Genomic DNA, 18,174 nt, shown 5'->3' with positions numbered 1-18,174 from the left:
CCTGTGTTTTTCCGCTGTGGATAAATGCAGGTAACCTGCTAGGGCACATAGAAAACTATTGTTTTGTGTGTGCCCGATTCAGACCACAACACTGGTGTGATGTGCAATGTGGAAAAATGAAGCAAGTTGTAAAAGAACTACTGCAAATAAAGTTGTAAACAAAAACAAAAAAACACAAGTAGTAAGATGTACTGAAATAAAACGATATTGCACTAACCTGCAGGGGAGAATACTGCATTTTACTCTGCAGACTGGTGTGAACATAGGACTTAAAGTGGAAGTCCAACCTATTTCTAACTAAGTTTAAGTGTCCCCCCCCCCCTTCTAAACCATATTCTTTCTACCTTGTGAAAGGAAGATGTGTACACCTATTCCACCTATTCTGAGAGCGATCCGGTCCAGTCACATGATCATCTGTCAGCGGCGACTTCAGTGTAGAGGAGAAATCGGCAACAACAGATGCCCCATAGTAAGCCCATGGGTGACTTCACCGCACAGGCTCTGCAGCTGTTGTCGGCAATCTGTCCTCTTCACTGAAATCAGTTGCTGGGGAGATCACTTGGTTGGACCGGATCACTCTCAGAATAGGTAATTATACATATCTTCCTTTCATAGGGTGGATAGAATAGTGTTTATATAGGGGTGTGAGCAGATTTAAAGTGTTACTAAACCCAGGACCCTGCAACCACTATATCTGGCCTCCCACAGTACACACAACATGGAAATGCAATTATTTTAGTAAATATAACCTGCTAAATACCTTTTCTCATCAGCAGTTAGAGCAGTCTTGTGACTTCAGCAGAGCAGTGGTTAAAGCTTGTAGGAGGAGTTTTTCTATCTTCTCTAGGAGGATGCAGGACCCCTACCTTCTCTCTGGACAGTGCTGATTGACCCTGTGCTGATCTCATGCACTCTCCAAAAAAAATTATCCTGCAATACACACTAAACTGAGCATGTGCAGAATGGCTACGGTTCAGTCTGTCTTATCAGGAGATAAGAAGTGGACATTTACACAAGAGGAGGGGAAGAGAAGACAGGATCAAACAGCATTTTTACAGAATTCAGAGGATTAACCCCTTAGGTTCCACAGTGAGTATAACAAGCATGCTTTCCTGCATATGCAGACTGATTTTACTGTTGTGGGTTTAGTAACACTTTAAAGCGGAGTTCCACTCACACTATCAAAAAATAAAAGTCAGCAGCTACAAAAACTGTAGCTTCTAACTTTTAAAAAACACACACTCACCTGTCCCTTGGTCCCGCAGTGTGTCCCCTGAAGCCCATTTTACAGCTTGCGGCTTCGCAGCCGGATACCCACTGCACATGCGCAAGTAGCGCTGCGCTCCCTGAATGATCCTGTAGTCTTCTGGGACCTGTCACGTGTCCCAAAAGACTACGGGGAGGGAGGAAGGGAGGACACCTTCCGCTTCTGATCACCTAGGCGGGTACCTGGGAGCGGGTACCTGTCAAATTCAAGTACCTGCTCCCCCCTGCCCCACGCCCCCCAAAGGTGCCAATCCTTAATGGGGAGCGGGGGATCAATCTTTAAAGCGGAACTTCCCTTTTTGGGTGGAGCTCTGCTTTAAGCTTAGTTATGAATAGGCTGGACTTCCACTTTAAATCAGGTATGAATCAGCCTCAACCGTTTATGATTGCATTAGACTGCTAGAAGGAAGCAGAGTACTTGAGGCAAATTAGGATTGTTGCATTCACATAAAATGACAAGGAACATGCTGCCAGGAGAGAGCAGAGATGTGTTTACCTTACCTCCAGCAGCAGGAAGTTGGGTTCTCAAGAGAACCTGTAACTTTGCCCTGATTAGGCAAAAGAAAGGATCACTTTAAGAAGTAAAGCTGGCCATTCACTATTTTTTTTTTTTTTTTGCTCAGCCAAACAGGTTGAATGGAGGAATTACTAAATACACTGATCAACGGCTGCCGCTGTTTGGCTGCAGCCACTGATCAAGGAAATTCTTCCACCTTGTTCTTTCAGCTGAAGTCGATCAAATGAGATTGCCACACTCTGATCGAAATGTATCCGTTCTGTGCTGAACCAGCCAAATGTCCATTAGATATATTTATTTATTTCAGGTACTTTAATAGCGGTGTCAATTTACGCAGTGCTTTACATATATATTGTACATTCACATCAGTCCCTAACCCTCAAGGGGCGTACAATCTAAGGTCCCTAACTCACATTCATACATACACATACTAGGGACAATTTAGACAAGAGCCAATTCACCTACCAGCATGTCTTTGGAGTATATTAATGTAACCATTAATATCCATCATTGTATGACCAGCTTTACAGACAATCCCTCCTGACTAAGTCTGCTCGGAGCAGAATTGATCACCTTGGGAGGACTTTGCTGTCTGATCATTAATTTTTCCATGAAAACAGGCCAGCACCTGCAGCAATCCCCCCTTCTTCTACCATGTGGAAAAACATGCAAGTTTGCCCATCTGGTCACTATTAGAAAATGTTCCACTTTTGTGAAGAATATTTTCTCCAACTTTATTTCTCCACTTTATGGTGTATTTAGGTTTGGTGTTACTACTGGTATTCAATGCCCACACTTTTGTACAGATTTTTGTGACGTGTGTGTGGGGTGGAGGCAAGATGGAAATTAGGAAATGACCCTTTACATAGCAAACATGCAGAGTCCAAGAGGAGCTTATTTTTTCCTGCAAAGGTGACAAATGTATAATTACACCCCACCAGCAAGGCCATGTCTGCCAACATTTCTGCTTGTTAGTAGTGCACTTTGTAATGTATCTGGGTTGTGTCTATATATAATTAAGTGAAATACCCTTTAGGGATGTAGAGCAAAAAGGATATATTGAGATTCCAGTAGCTGACACAACAACAATTATTATAATTGCAGTAAGGAGATTTGATCCAGATTCCAAGTGAGATCATAAGTGTATGTCTTTCTATGATGTTATTGACAAGTATGAATAATGTGGAACAGTCTGTGTCATAACATTTCTACGGATTAACTTATCTCGGCAAAGCAGGACTTCTACATAAGAAGCAGACCTGGATTTAATGATCTAGCCATAGTGCATAACCTTACATACAAGAAAGTTTGTAACTTGTTATCCATAGCATTTAAACATGGTTTGAGTTGTAGATTTAAACTGATGGAGATCATTATTTGGACTTAAACTGTCAGCTAGAGCATGGAATTCAGAAATATATAAAGCCTTGTTAGAGGAAGGGTCCATGTCTATAGTCTAAATATACAGATTGGACGTGCATCTGATGCCCTGTGTTGATTTGATTATTACCCACAAAAAGCAATAAGCAAGAGCAAAAATGTGAACAGCACTGAATAAGCACTTTGAAACTAAGAATCCAAGAGATTTGTCTCCTGCTAAATCAAAGTTCTAAAATTTATGTAAACCTGAAGCCTGCATTCACACTTGAGCGTTTTGTAGCTTGAAGCTCGAATCTCCAAAAACGGTCAAACTTAAAAAATCAACTGTTCTCTATGGTGCCTGTTCACACCTGATCGCGCGAACAAGCACCATGGAGAACAATTGATTTTTGTATGTTTGAGTGCTTTTGGAGCTTGGAGCTTTAAGCTACAAACTGCTCAAGTGTGAATGCAGCCTATAAGAGAAGTATGGCCAAAGCTTTTTTGATGATGCTTCTCTTCTGGGTCACAAGAGTGCACTTACTTTTTGCACTCCTGTGACCCACAATCAACCAGCTAAACTTCACAGAGCCAATGCAGGCTCTGGAAGGACCCTGACCATATGGCCAGGATCCACCCTAAATCTACTAGTCTAACACTACCCTGTCCCCAGTGGTGTATTTAGGTTTCGTGCTACCCTAGGCAACACAAAAATCGGATCCCCCACACGGAGAGACCCTGACGCAACACCCCCCTCCCCCATGCAGAGAGCCTGACATCAACCAACAACACCCCAGCCCCCCACCCTTAGATAGCCTTCCACTACCACTGCCCCCCATACATTGGCAACCCCCACCCATGTGATAGAGAAGACACTCACCTTCACAGCTCTTGACATCCCTGGGAACAAGAATCAGGCTCTGCATACACCATCAAGCAGCCCGCAACCTCTCTCAGATCCCACCTGTTCCCCATGCTGCGTGTGTCCCTTCTTCCATCCCTTCTTTCAGGGGGTGGCGCTGCCCCCCTGAAAATGCCAGCCTTACAGTACTGCTGTCCAAAGGTGTCTGCTTTAGCCACTTGAAGACCAGACCTATTCTGATACTTTTTATTTACATGTAAAAATATGTATTTTTTTTGCTAGAAAGTTCTACATTATATTTTTTTTTTGGCAGAGGCCCTGGAGAATAAAATGGTGCTTATTGCAATTTTTTATTTCACACAGTACTTGTGCAGCAGTTTTTTAAGCGCAGTTTTTTGGGAAAAAATACACTTTAATGAACTGCAATGCAAAAAACACACAATATATAGTCCCGTTTTTTTTAAATACAAAAGATGATGTTACGCTGAGTAAATAGATACCTAAAATGTCACGTTTTAAAATTGTGCAAGCTCGTGGGATGGCGACAAACTGCGATACTTAAAATCTCCATAGGTGATGCCTAAAAAATTTAGAGTCACAAAGGGGGTGTAAAGGTAGAATTATTGCTCTCGCTATAACACTTGAGGCGATACCTCAGGTGTGATGCATTTGAATCTCGAGCACAGGGGGACATCTGGGGTCTATAAGACCCCAGATCTTTCCTGTACCCTTTAAATCATGATCTCATGCACCCCCCCCAACAAAAATGGCGGTGTTTATATTTGCACTAACCGGATGTGAGGAAAATGCTTGTCCCTTCCAGTCTCCTAGAGTCTCTCATAGAGGTGATTGACGATGATCTGGTCACCTCTATCTTCATTGGTCGCAACTGCCGGATTGGATTTCAGTAGAACAAGAAACAAGGTGCGGATATCGGTAAGTGGCAGGAAGGGGGGAATGATCCCTACCACTGCTCGGATCACTTATAGAGTAGAGATTCGCTGGCTGAAAATTTGGATATCAGGGTTATGGCTGACAGTTGCAGCCATAATTCCGGTATAACCATTCTAACACAATCATGTACATGTACGTGATTTGGCAGCAAGTGGTTACGCCAGGTACACACATCTCAAAATTCGGCCAGTTCAGCAGTAACCATAAGAATTTCAATCTGTATGTAGCCCTGTCTGTTCAACAGAAGCTGGTCATTAAGCAGACACCCTAAGACAGAACGTGTGTTACTGGCTGGATCCTTAGATGAAATAAAGGGAAAAAAGCCTAAACAAAAACAAATGAAGCCACCACATAAACTACAATATATTCCATATTTTTGTTTGTGTTTAATACCACTTAAGGCTAGCACATTATAATTGTTTTTGTAGAAGATATGGCATCCTGTAGTAAACTATCTTCAACCATTATTCTTCTGCAAAGTGATGAAAGGTGAAAATTAGTTAATAGTTTCTATTTTAATAATTAATTGTGTTGTGTGTTGTTATTAGATAGACATTTAAAGATTAACAGTGATAACTCTTTCTCAAAAGCCTTGAATTCAAGAGTTCTTCCAACATAAAACACTTTTTGACCATCTTGGCCCATCTGAAACCACTCACCAAAAATAAAAGCAAACCCTTTGAAGGAGGTCAATAGCTAAGCTCAGGTGAGTGTGTCAGAAAGGCATGGATGATAAGAAGCAGAGTGTCTTGTATATACGGGAGGGGTCTTTGCCTGACAATCACAGCTGCACTGGATCTTCTACATTCTCTCTCAGTAATCATTGTTGTTATATTAAAGAGCTGTGTGGCCTGAAGGCACAACCGGCTTACTGGCAGCCAATTAAACATCACCCTACGCAACATAAGCATGAGTGATGTATTCTGAGAAAGTCAAGTATTATCTTCTTGTCTTCCAATTACAGGACAACCCTTTTATTTTGGTTACCTAGAAAATTAGCATTTTATGACTGTATGTTCCCTTTAATTATTTAATGTTGCTGTGTTTTCAGACACAACACAGCAGGTGGCTTTTTCCTGGATCTCTGATGGGGATGCCTGATGAAAATTTACAAAGTAATATCTGTCTGTAGTGGTGGAATTTTTTAGACCCTTTTCAACAGATTTTTTGCATGTCTGTTTATCCAGCTTAGAAGAGTTAAAGCTGAATTCCAGGGAAAGAAAAAAATTCTCTTTTTCAGTATGGCTAGCCTTGCAATGCAGGGGGTAAATGCTAATCTAGGTCTAGAAGACCAAAAAATGCACTTCTACTTACCTGATCCTCTGCTCTCACAGGCTGTAGGATGTAAGATCAGTCCCCACAGACCACTCTGGTGGACAGATGCCTCCTCTGATGTCATAAAGACCAGTGCAGAACACATAATCCTTCACTGGATGTGAGGATGCCAAGGAACGGTCCAATGTCAGAGCATAGGGGAATAGAGCAGAGCGCTGGCTGCCTAATGGAATGGAGTTTCAGCTAAGTAAAATCACTTTTCGGGCCCCCCCCAGATCTAAACATGTGTTTTTTCCCCCCCAGAGATGGGTTTTAAATATATACAATATGCATCTGTAATTCCTATAGCTGAAAGCATCAGTTCTGTATTATTTAGCCCCATTGTTTACCATAAGTATATTTTTAGAAGAGAAAAATCTTACTTTTTTGGAACATTCTTTTGTACCAAAGACCTAGACTGTTGACAAGTTGGCTGAGCTCTTTCTTTTGTTTTATAGGGGAACATCTGCATTGAAGACTGTGGTGATGGGATTTTGCTTTAAAGTCTATGGGACGTGATTTTGCAATGAAACCATTAGGGGGTGTTTTTGCATTAAAGTCTATGGGGATGCGACTTTGCATGAAAGTCTAAGGGACGTGATTTTGCATTGAAGTCACAAAGGGGCGTTTTTGCACTAAATTCTATAGGATGTGACTTTGCATGAAAGTCTATGAGACGTGACTTTGCATGGAAGTCTATAGGATGCAACTGTGCATGAAAATCTATTGGACACGATTTTCCATTGAAGTCACTAGGGGGTGTTTTTTCATGAAAATCTATGGGACACGACTTTGAATGAAAGTCTGTGGGACAACTTTTCAAGTGAGTTGCCTTGACACATTTCTTTTGTAATAAAAACAGAGAAGCCATTATCGACACCTATTTCCTATTGGCAAAATGGCGATAACACTATTTTCGGCAATACATTCTGGCCGCTGATATATCGGTTCATCTCTACTCACTACCTCTGCTGGAAGTCTATTGCAAGCATTGACTACTCTTTTGGTAAAATCGTCATTTCCCTGTGTTCTTGACCTTGGCTTTATATTGAAAATACTGCCATCCTGAACTTTATTCACCCCGTTGATGTATTTAAAGGTTTCATTCATGTCTCCCTTTTCCTTTCATTCCTTTAGACTGTGCATATTAAGTCTTTCCTGATACGATTTATCCCTCAGACTCTTTACCATTTTTGTTGTCGTTTCTGGACTTGTTCTATCTTTATCAATATCTTTTTGTAAGTGAGGTCTCCAGAACTGGACACAGTATTCTAAATAAGGTCTAACTAATGATCTATATGGAATCAGGCCTGTCTTCCTCCTGCTGGTCACCCCTCTAGTGATGCATCCTGTCATTTTTTTGCTTTTCCCACTGCTTGGCCACGCTGTTTGCTCCTTTTGCAATCATCTGAAATAAATTCCCTGAAATCTTTTGACTCTGTAGTCCTGACCAACACTGTAACCCCATTATTGTACTCAAGGGAGCCTTTTTCCCAAGGTGCATTATTTTACATTTTTAAACATTGAACTGAAGTTTCCACTGCTTTCACCAATCTTCCAGCAATGCCAAATCATGTTCCATGTTACTTTTACCTCCAAGGATGTCAAACCTATTTTACACCTTTGTGACATCTGCAATAAGACATGCCTTACCCAACAAACCTTTAGGTATATCACTTACAAATAGATGAAATAGAACAGGACCTCCATGTCCATCAGCAATCACTTTTGACTAGTATATGCCCTACACAACTGGATTCTCATCTGATCATCACATTCAGTGCTTGAATTTGACCAGAACCCTGATGTGGATCATACATTTGGAACGTTTGGCACCTTCTTAAGTGTTTTACTAAAAAAAGAATTCCTTAGAATTAAGTATTACACATAACCTGCCATTTATTGTTTCAGCCGTCTTGCAGCCTGGAGCAACTAGTTAAAATTGATCGAAGATACCTTAGGATTTAGTTGTTTTTCTACCACAGTTACAATTATTTAGTTGCTCAAAACTGGGCTACAAATGAAACCATGTGTGGTGGCAGATTGCTGTGTAGCATGCAGTTCCATGTGAATTACTTTGTGTATTGACAGCGGGAATCCAATGCTGAAAAAATTAGACACCCATATGATCTCCTGCTTATCCAGTGTCCTGCTCTTCTTTTAATTTCTGACAATCTAGTAAATTGTAGGGTCAACAAACACATGCATTTGCAAATGGTTGATATGGAATTAATACCCCAAACTTTGTTTTAGTTTTTGGAAAATTTATATTCAACATTCTGTTCTGCCAAAAATTGTTACCAGGACAGAGAAGGCAAATCTCCTTAGCGGGGACACAGTCATCAATGAAAGCTAGACAGGGGTTCTAATTCTTCGCCACTCTGTACAGAACTACAAAAACAAATTTTGGTTATAAATAAAATTGGATTACCTCGGAAGCAGAATCCACAAATAATTTTAGAAGCCAATGATGATGGACACATTTATCTTTGTACCCAGAGCAATTGCTGATGGGTCAAGTAGTTTAGTACATGTGACAGTATGCAGGAACCTGCTTTTTGGTAACTGGGTCAACTTTTATAATATTCTGTGTTGAAGCTTTGAACCGCATGATCCTTATTTCCTTGCTGTCACTTTCATGTTTGTTTTATCTGTGATGGTTTCCCCTCTAACAATGAACCTTTTCATCTTTCTTCATTACCAGATTTCTCATCATTTGCACGAAAACATATTAACTGAGTTTTGAGAAGCCAATTCTGTATGCTGTTGTATCTCCTACAGTTTGGGCACATTAACCTTTTCAGGCATTGATGTTGTTGACAGAATTGTATTTATTTGGGCAAGGTGTACAGGAAGCATTGTGCAATACAGCTAGCATGTTCATCCAAAGTAAACCAGGTTACAGTTTTTATCTGATAGCTTAGTTCTTATTGATTCATTAATAATGGAACCTGTTGTTTTATTTGCCAATTTTATGTAATGTTGTATTTTTAACAGTGAAAAGATAGTTACTTTGTAATCCCAGTATTAAAGGGTCAGCACGCCCAAAAACTGATTTTTTTTTTCCTTAAGAGTTAAATCACCTGACAGATGCTATTAGTGAGATCTCTGTTCTCGACTTTCTGGATCTACACAACTGCTGTGGCCACTATGTGGGGGTCACATTATTTAATGTATTTTATAATATGGATAATGCAGTAGGAGGTTCTGGAAAATGGCTGGTGGGAATACCCACAACTCTCAGATGGACAGGAGTTGGGAAATATCGCAGAGTATCCAGAACATGTGAGAAACCAAGGGCTGACTCATTCCACCAGGCTTCACATGTAACTAAAATATCATTTTTGGGGGACCCTCTTTAATATAGTTACGGCAATTCATTCAATATACTGCTGTTACTAATATCCACACATTTATATTGTAAAGCATTGAGCAAACTGTTGGCGCTATATAAATCCTGTATAATAATAATTTACATCTACAACCATCTGTTTTTGTTTTGTTTTCTGTGTATTACCATTTTTTTTTCAAGTTCAAAGTAATACCCAATGGAAAGCTTAGGCTCCCCCTTAGAACTTGCCAAAAGTTATCTGAGATTGGTGTTGGTACAACAGATGGAATGTTTCTAAAATAAGAGCTAATTTGCCACGTATATCAGTCAAAATAAACCAAAGAACTCTATTTGCATTGATGTCCCAAGAGCTGATTTCTATGGCTGAGGCTTAAAAAGGGTTAATCATTTTTCAACTGAAATTGAAATGTTAGTAGAAAAACACTTCATTTAAGCAACTACCCCTCCAAATCTTTAGCTATGGAGACTGAAATCCAGCCAAACAGCTTAAAGTGGAACTGATGGCAAAATAAAAAATGACATATACAGTATGATACAGTATTAACACAACTGTCTTTGGTTTACTCAGTGCCCGTAACATAGTTTTATTACCTGTTGAGCCTGACAGTAAGGCTATTATGTTTTTAACTTCCTTTAACAGACTGCGCTGTCCAGAAAGTGTGGCAGTTAGAAGGTTGCAACAAATCCTTTACACTGACAGGGGCACTTACAATGCTCAGCTTGTATCCTTTTAGTTATAACTTTACGGCTTAGTTCACACTATCCTGACTCCATAGCCGCGCGACTTTCAGTGCAGCTTTGCAATCCGACTTTGATATGACTTTGATGTGACTTTTTACACTCTGTGGCACTTAAGTTTTATCAAACTTGGATCAAAGTAGTGCAGGAACCTATTCTACAGACAGACCGACTTGTGTAGTTTGCAGTTAGGATGGCTCTCATAGGGAAACATTGAATTTCACATGGGGTCTCATAAGTAAGCCAGATCCTATGTTACAGTAGTGTAAACTGAGCCTTAGTTATAAACTTTATATAACTTTGTATAAACTTTATATAGCTATAGGTTAGATTGTAAGCTCCAAGGAGCAGGGCCCTCCTAACCCTCTTGTATGAACTGTATTGTTGCTGTATAGCGCCAAACTGTTGGCGCTATATAAATCCTGTATAATAATAATAATATGCCTAAAGCATAATTATATAAAAACATATGTATGTATGTATATATATATATATATATATATATATATATTTATATAATAGAACAGTTTTACCTGCCAAACCAATCTTGTAATCCTCCCAAAACGAATATCCAGGTCCTGCACCTCCCTGCAATATACTGTACATTGCAGTTAAGTAGACCATGTCACCAATCCATGTCTATTAAAGTGCTACTTTGTCCATAACAATGTGATAAAAAAATGATGTTCTCTAGCAAGAAACATACATTCCACATTAACAATTATGCCACCAAAGTAAGTGTGTAGAAATAGAAGATGAATGGCCACACACTCCATCAGGACGTCAATTGTTTTATTGATGCATATCAAAAGATTCAGAGTAAAAACATCACAGCACAGAGAACACACCTGAGAATGGATGTTGATGCGTTTCACGCTAGACAGCGCTTATTCATAACACAGGGCAGCTGCAGCTAACTGCCTTCTAAATAGTGAAAAAAGTCACAGGTGTAAGGTTAGTTAACTCTTGCATTATATCAAGCAATACAAAGAACAATAAAGTTGAAAACACCAATAGATACCCTGGCAAAACATCTATGAAGTAGTGCTAGAGATAAAATGTTTACAAAACAAATAAAAATAACATAAGCAAAAAATGCATGTCCTACTTATAATACAAAACAAAAAGTAATAATCGCAAGTAAAAAATAAGACCAACAGAGAGAATTATAAAAAAATGAGAAACCAAAAATGCAAAGAGACAGCCAAGAAAAAACCTTATAAGAAAAAATATGAAAGGGACCATATAAGAAAAAACCTGTATGCTTACAAGGAAAAAACTAAAACAGCAATAGGGAGACCCACAAGCAGCATGTCACTCATAATAGTGGGTGACATCCCATTCAAAATTTAAACCATCAGGTTTACAGGGTTGTAACTGATAAATCCAGTGAACGTCCCTCTTGCAAAGGATACGGAACACCCCCACACACACACACACTTTTGGGAGATTAAATTATTTCAATAATCGGAATCAAAACAACAGAAGTATCATAAGAGTGGCATTCGTTAAAATACCTAGCAACATTGGTATAGTGTCGCTTCTCAATATCATATAAATAAGGGATGGAGGAACTTTCTACTGTGTTAGTAAAATTGAGCTACATATGTAAAATCTTTACATTAACACTGTTTATTGTCCTTTTTCAGGTTTGGGAAATGGGTCCAATGTGCTATTAACAGACAGGTCACAGCACAGGTCCTTGGAGAAAACTGCATGGAGATCCTACAAAGAATCACAGTGTCACCACATGCTAAAACATCTTCACAATGGAGCTCGAGTCACTGTGCAGATGCCTCCAGTGATTGAGGGACAGTGGGTCTCAACAGGGTAAAAGCATTTCATCTTCATATTGAAAAGATTTTGTTTTCTTGTGTAACTTAAAGGGTTGAAAGTATCAACACACATTAGGGCCCTATCACCTGATTCAGTGGAACATCTTCAAGTTTGGATTCCAGTCAGGCTCTTCATTGGACATGGTAGATGAGAACATATATTGTATAATGAGGCCACCATTGCTGGGTGAAGGAGAATAGAGAAAAATAGATAAAGGGGAAAATTCTAATGTTTTTATTCAATATTCTCTTACCGGATATAGAAATAAGCAAACGTTTGCAGTCTTGAGCAAAATGTAAACCCTTCAATCAGCCACCCCTATATGAATGTTGTGAATAAATGTCTTCATTTCTGCCAGGTTTATGTCTGAATCGGTTAAATACATCTGGCAGGAGAGAGGTGAGCTATGTCTACATATCCTTATCCCAGTAGAATTCAGCTAACTGCTACGTTTCTTTATGTTCCCCTATATGTTTAAAAGGCTCTTTGGCTTGTGGCATTCGCTGTATTTTGGGGTATAGACTTATTATGATACATGTGTATCAGAAACAGTGACCACTGCTGTCAAAATGTTAAATTGCCATGTCTGCAGGGCAACCACTGAGCAATCCTGACACTGTTTTAGTGCTTACTGGCTTGACAGTTCCTGTGTCCACTCATGAGCTAGTAGAGCTTCCAGCCACAACAGGCAGTCTCCTGTTTCCTTGTGGTCTGGCATGGGACATGCCAGGGAAACCTGCCTATGGAGAGTTTCCTTGCTGTCTGGCTTTAGAAGTGCTTGGCAAATTGTGGCTGTTTCTTTTTACATTTATATTTAGAATCTAGTACATTCATTCCTTACGAGGCCATAACTCACAGGTTTTAATTCTCATGTCATGAGTGGGCCCTTTGACCATTTCAGAAAACAGAACCAACTCTATTATGTTTTGTGGTCATTAATGTATCTGAGTGTTTTTTAAAAGCCGCACTCCCCACAACTGACATTGCACTTGCAGATTATATAAAACATAGATATGTTCCAGACAAGAATTTACTATTGTGCTCAACAAACACGCTAGAAGGGAAAAAAATCATACTTGAATTAAGTGTTACGAGACAAAGTAGGAAACTTGGGACCTCCAGCTCTAATGAAGGAACTTTGGTGGTTTTACTAACTATCCCATGATACAAATATTTTGATGTGCACAAATATTTGATGTTCCTATTGTTTTCCTTAAAGATAGACTGTTAGGAAAGAAATAATAAAACTTTTACTGTACAATCTCACACCATTATCCTGATTTCCATTAATTCAGTTGTTGCTTCACTGCTAAGTAGGTCACTGACCTGGAACAAGTAAGCATACAGGATAGGTGTCCTGACACTACACTGCTTCATTGTTCTAATCAGTGACTACTTCCTTTGTAGTGAAACATGGAAAATGGTGCACAACTTGCAACATTAACCACTTGCCCTCCAGAGGATTTACCCCCCTTCCTGACCAGGCCATTTTTTACGTTACGGCGTTGCGTTATTTTAACAGACAATTGCGTGGTCATGCAACGTTGCAGCCAAATGAAATTTATGTCCATTTTCCCCACAAATGGAGCTTTTTTTTGGTTGTACTTGATTGCCTGTACGTGTTTTATTTTTTGTGCTATAAACAAAAAAAATGACAATTTTGAAAAAAAACCTATATTTTTTACTTTTTGCTATAAAACCTATCCAGTAAAAAAATTTAAAAAATCAAATTTCGTGATAAATTTAGGCCAAAATGTATTCTACTTCATGTCTTTGCTAAAAAAAAATCCCAATACGTGTAAATTAATTGGTTTACGTGAAAGTTATAGTGTCTACAAATGGCGGTGTATATACTGGAATTTTATTTATTTTTTTTACTAGTAATGGCGGCAATCAGCGACTTATAGCAGGACTGCGGCGGGCATTCTGACACTAGGGGGGGGGGGACTGACTAACTACCACTGATATCCCCACTGACATTAATGCAGTAATCAGTGCTAATAAAAAGCACTGACACTGTACTAATGACACTGGGCAGGAAGGGGTTAACATCTGGGGTGATTAAAGGGTTAACTGTGTGCGTTTTACTATATTGTCTGTGTGTGCCTTACTGTGTAAGCACACTACTTTGTATTGCTCTGCTATGCAGAGCAATACAAAGCAGCGTGCTGGTGCTGACAGGGGAGAGATCTGTATTGATTACATACAGACCTCTTCCCCGTCAGTGATACTCAACGTTCGCCGAGTGCCAGCGGGGAATCTCTGGCTGGGACCCGATGATCGACAGCTGAAGCTGCCAATGGCGCACCCCCTACCTGGACATGCAAAATCACATATATATACAGGATTTTGCACAGCCCTGCGGCCCTGTAACAGTACTTCTGCTATAGGGCGGTCAGGAAGCAGTTAAAATAAGTCAGGATTGGCAACTTCCATATTTCTATCCTGACAAGTTTCCTGTATCCTGTGAAAGAAGTAATAAATAGATAAGATATAAAATATCATGTTTTGGACTTCTACGTATTTTTGGTTAAAGTTTTTAAACTGAAAGCCCCAGGTTTTTTAAAAATAAAATTAAAATTCCTGTTACTGGCCCATCATATATGAAAGTGTCTAAGGCTCCATTCACACCAAGAGGTGTGAACATGCACACATGCTTTTTTGCACAGTTCCCCATGTCCCTGCACATTGAATTTAGGGCAGTCCATTAGTTTAGTGGGCTGCCTATGTGCAAGAAATGTGCAAAAAAGGTGCCAGCACCTTTTATGATGCTACTGTTGCACGCCTGCAAATGGGCAGTGTGTTTTTTTGCATTGCGGGATAATGCACGCATTCCCGCAACGCACTGGTGTGAGCGAAGATTTAAAGGTGAGCTCCAGGAATTATACCTGAAAAAGCAGCAGGTTATAAGTAGAAATTATTAATTACACTTACCCCCTGCTTTCCCTTCTGAAGTTTAGCTAAAAACAGTAATGACGTGTCATTGGGCTTCTGCTTCATGTGCTTTCTGCTTCCTATCTCTACTGTTTTCTTGTTGCATTAGTCACAGCAATAGAAACCTAAGGGTCTGCTGTTGCAAGGACTAATTTATTTCAGAAAACAGCAAGAACAAAACGCAAAGAGCACACAGACTGCAGTTATCTAAGAGACAATATGAATGAAACTTCTTAGGAAAAGAATATTCTAAGAAAGTTTGTTTACGTTTTTAATCATTAGTGACATTCGTTTTCAATCACAGTGACGGAAAAGGAGCAGGATGGATAATTGTCCTCGAATGAATTTTGAATGATAAACAAATGTTCTGAGAATTTTCATGCATATTTTCCTAAGAATTTTCATTAGACATTCTATCCATCTATGGCCATTTTTTTTATTTTTTTATTATTAATATCTTTTATTACATTTTTATTTTAATACAAGATATAACAATATACACTTTATCATGACATAAACAGTCCAACTAGACTTTTTTTTTTTAACCCTCAATCCATCCCTCCCTATGCCCCCTAAACCAATAGTTACACCTGTCCAGATAGTTCTTCCTATTTCTTTCTAAACCTGTCTACTAATCACAGTCAAAACCCTATATTCTATCTGCATACATCTATGGTCAGCTTAAGAGACAGAGTAGGAAATAATAGAAGAGCTCTCTGAAACCTAAGGCTATCCGCTCATAGAAAGCCATCACCAGGAGAGGGTTGCTCGTTGGAAAATTTCCCTTCACCTTAATTCTTGTGACAATTCATAAATGTTGGGTTTCCCATCACTTTCTTAACCTGGAGGAAACCAGACAGCAATGAGAACCTAATAAGATTCTAACTCTCCCTTACTCTAGCCATAACCAAAAAAATAAATAGGTTTACATATATTTTAGCTTTTATAAGCATGTGTAATTTTGACTGCTCAAAAATCATAAATAATACGGGGGCGGGGTTGTTTTTCAGCAAGTGAACTGTCAATTTTCATTTTTAGACTTGAGATAAGTAAAGACTTCCTTTAAGTTGTTACTACTGTGTGTAACCCCACTGGGAAGATTAGGCCTCATTTCCTGTCCTGTGACAGAAGCATACAAAATAACAGCAGTTGGCACTGGAACTGGAAGACACAGCAATGCTATAATTTATGCCTTCTTTGAAAATCTTGTGAATTAAACCATGGTCATATTTTTACAGATGTGAAGTTCGATCAGGACCAGAATTCATCACAAGATCCTACAGATTTTATAATAATAATACGTTTAAAGCTTATCAGTTTTATTATGGAGGAAACCATTGTACAAATCCCACATATACCTTGGTTATTCGTGGAAAAATCCGTCTCCGGCAAGCATCTTGGATCATCCGTGGTGGGACAGAGGCTGATTATCAGTTGCACAGTGTACAAGTGGTACCCCATAGTGAAAGCATGGCCGAAAAACTCACTTGGATGGTAAACACCACTTGTCCTGGTATTATACCCCCCGGAATGCCCTGGAAAATAGATGGCACTTATGATTTGTGGAAGGAAGACAACAGCTGTAGATGTTTGGAGGCTCTTAACTTTGCAATGCATGAACTTCAGCTCATTCGTGTGGAAAAGCAGTATTTACATCACAACTTGGATCATTTAGTAGAAGAATTGTTTCTAGGGGATGTTCATACTGACACCTCCCAGAGGATGTATTACAGGCCATCCAGTTACCAACCGGCTTTACAAAATGCCAAGGTAAGCACTATTTCTTATAATCAGATTTATGATATGGATAACTATATAACTGACCAAAAAGAGAGGAGCTTCCATAACCCTTGGGATCCATTTAAAGCCTTTCACCCTTTTAAAAACTTCCTTAATTTCATTTTCCCCAATTTGCCTTGACTCCAATGCATATCACCAAAATGGCAACTTTTGCTCAATTTCAAAGAAAATTCTACTCATAACTCTTAAAAGGAACTTCTTAGATTATATATACAGATTAATAGATTAAGGCAAGCATATGGGGATTGTGCAGAGCAGCTGCTTAAAGTGCTCTAGCACAGGTCCATTCACATCAGTGAGTTGCGGTAAAGCACATAATGGGGTTGATTTACTAAAACTGGAGAAAATTGGTGCAGCTGTGCATGTGTGCAGAGTTCGGCAACCAAGGAAGGCCTCTGTCCTTGGTGACATCACATCTGCCCAGCTCTTGCTGTCCACGCTGGTCACAGACACTTCCAGTTCCGGCGGAGGCGTTCTGGGACCCTTCTACCACCTATGGTGGCCCCTATAGCAATCGGACAGACTTTTGCAGGATGTGGATGACGATGGCAAACCTGGAGATTATCCCTTATTGATGGGTTTTTTTACTTCTTCACTATTGTGAATTTTTATGTATACAGTGACTTATTAAGTTGTGTTAATACTGCACTTAGAAGGCACCTCTTTCTCTTCTTTCTTATACATTATCTATATAGAGTTGGCATACTCTGGAATGGCTGCCACCTAAGCGATTATACAGTGATGGACATTTATGAACTATTATGGACTTTACAGGATATGAGCCTGTAGTGCACTGAGAGTGTTTTTTACATTGTTTAACCACTTCAAGTCCGGACACTTTTACCCCCTTCCTGTCCAGGCCAATTTTCAGCTTTCACTGCTATCACACTTTGAATGACAATTGAGCGGGTCATGCAACACTATACCCATATTAATTTTTTAGAGTTTTTTTGAGACAGATAAAACTTTATTTTGGTGGTATTTATTCACCACTGGGATTTTTATTTTTTTTGCTATATAAATGAAAAAGTCTAAAAATTTGGTAAAAAAGTGTTCTTCTTATAACATTTTGCAAATAAATAATCATTCGTCATAAATCTTGGCCAACGTTTATTTGGTTATCTTTTTAGTTAAAAAAAAATAACCCAAATTAGTTTATAATCAAAAATTACAATTTTTCAAAAAAAAATTTACATTTTTTTAATTATTATTTATGGGTTTTTTTACATACTGTCACCCTAG

At 39.1% G+C, this 18,174-nt stretch overlaps 1 protein-coding gene across 1 annotated transcript in view; it reads left to right on the top strand.

Annotated features, from left to right (window-relative positions):
* The window catches only part of APCDD1 (APC down-regulated 1), a 72,360-nt gene that overhangs the window by 34,406 nt on the left and 19,780 nt on the right, over positions 1-18,174 (top strand). The window contains exons 2-3 of the mRNA XM_089671011.1: positions 12,012-12,192; positions 16,371-16,902. Coding sequence (XP_089527137.1) covers positions 12,012-12,192; positions 16,371-16,902 — 713 coding nt within the window. The remainder of the gene's footprint in view (positions 1-12,011; positions 12,193-16,370; positions 16,903-18,174) is intronic.

This window comes from Staurois parvus, unplaced genomic scaffold (genome assembly GCF_062004578.1).
Source record: "Staurois parvus isolate SC_StPar_1 unplaced genomic scaffold, SC_StPar_1.0 ptg000097l, whole genome shotgun sequence".
NCBI classification, from domain to species: domain Eukaryota; kingdom Metazoa; phylum Chordata; class Amphibia; order Anura; family Ranidae; genus Staurois; species Staurois parvus.
Note: the sequence above shows the minus strand (reverse complement) of the source record. Positions and strands in the feature narration are given on the sequence as shown.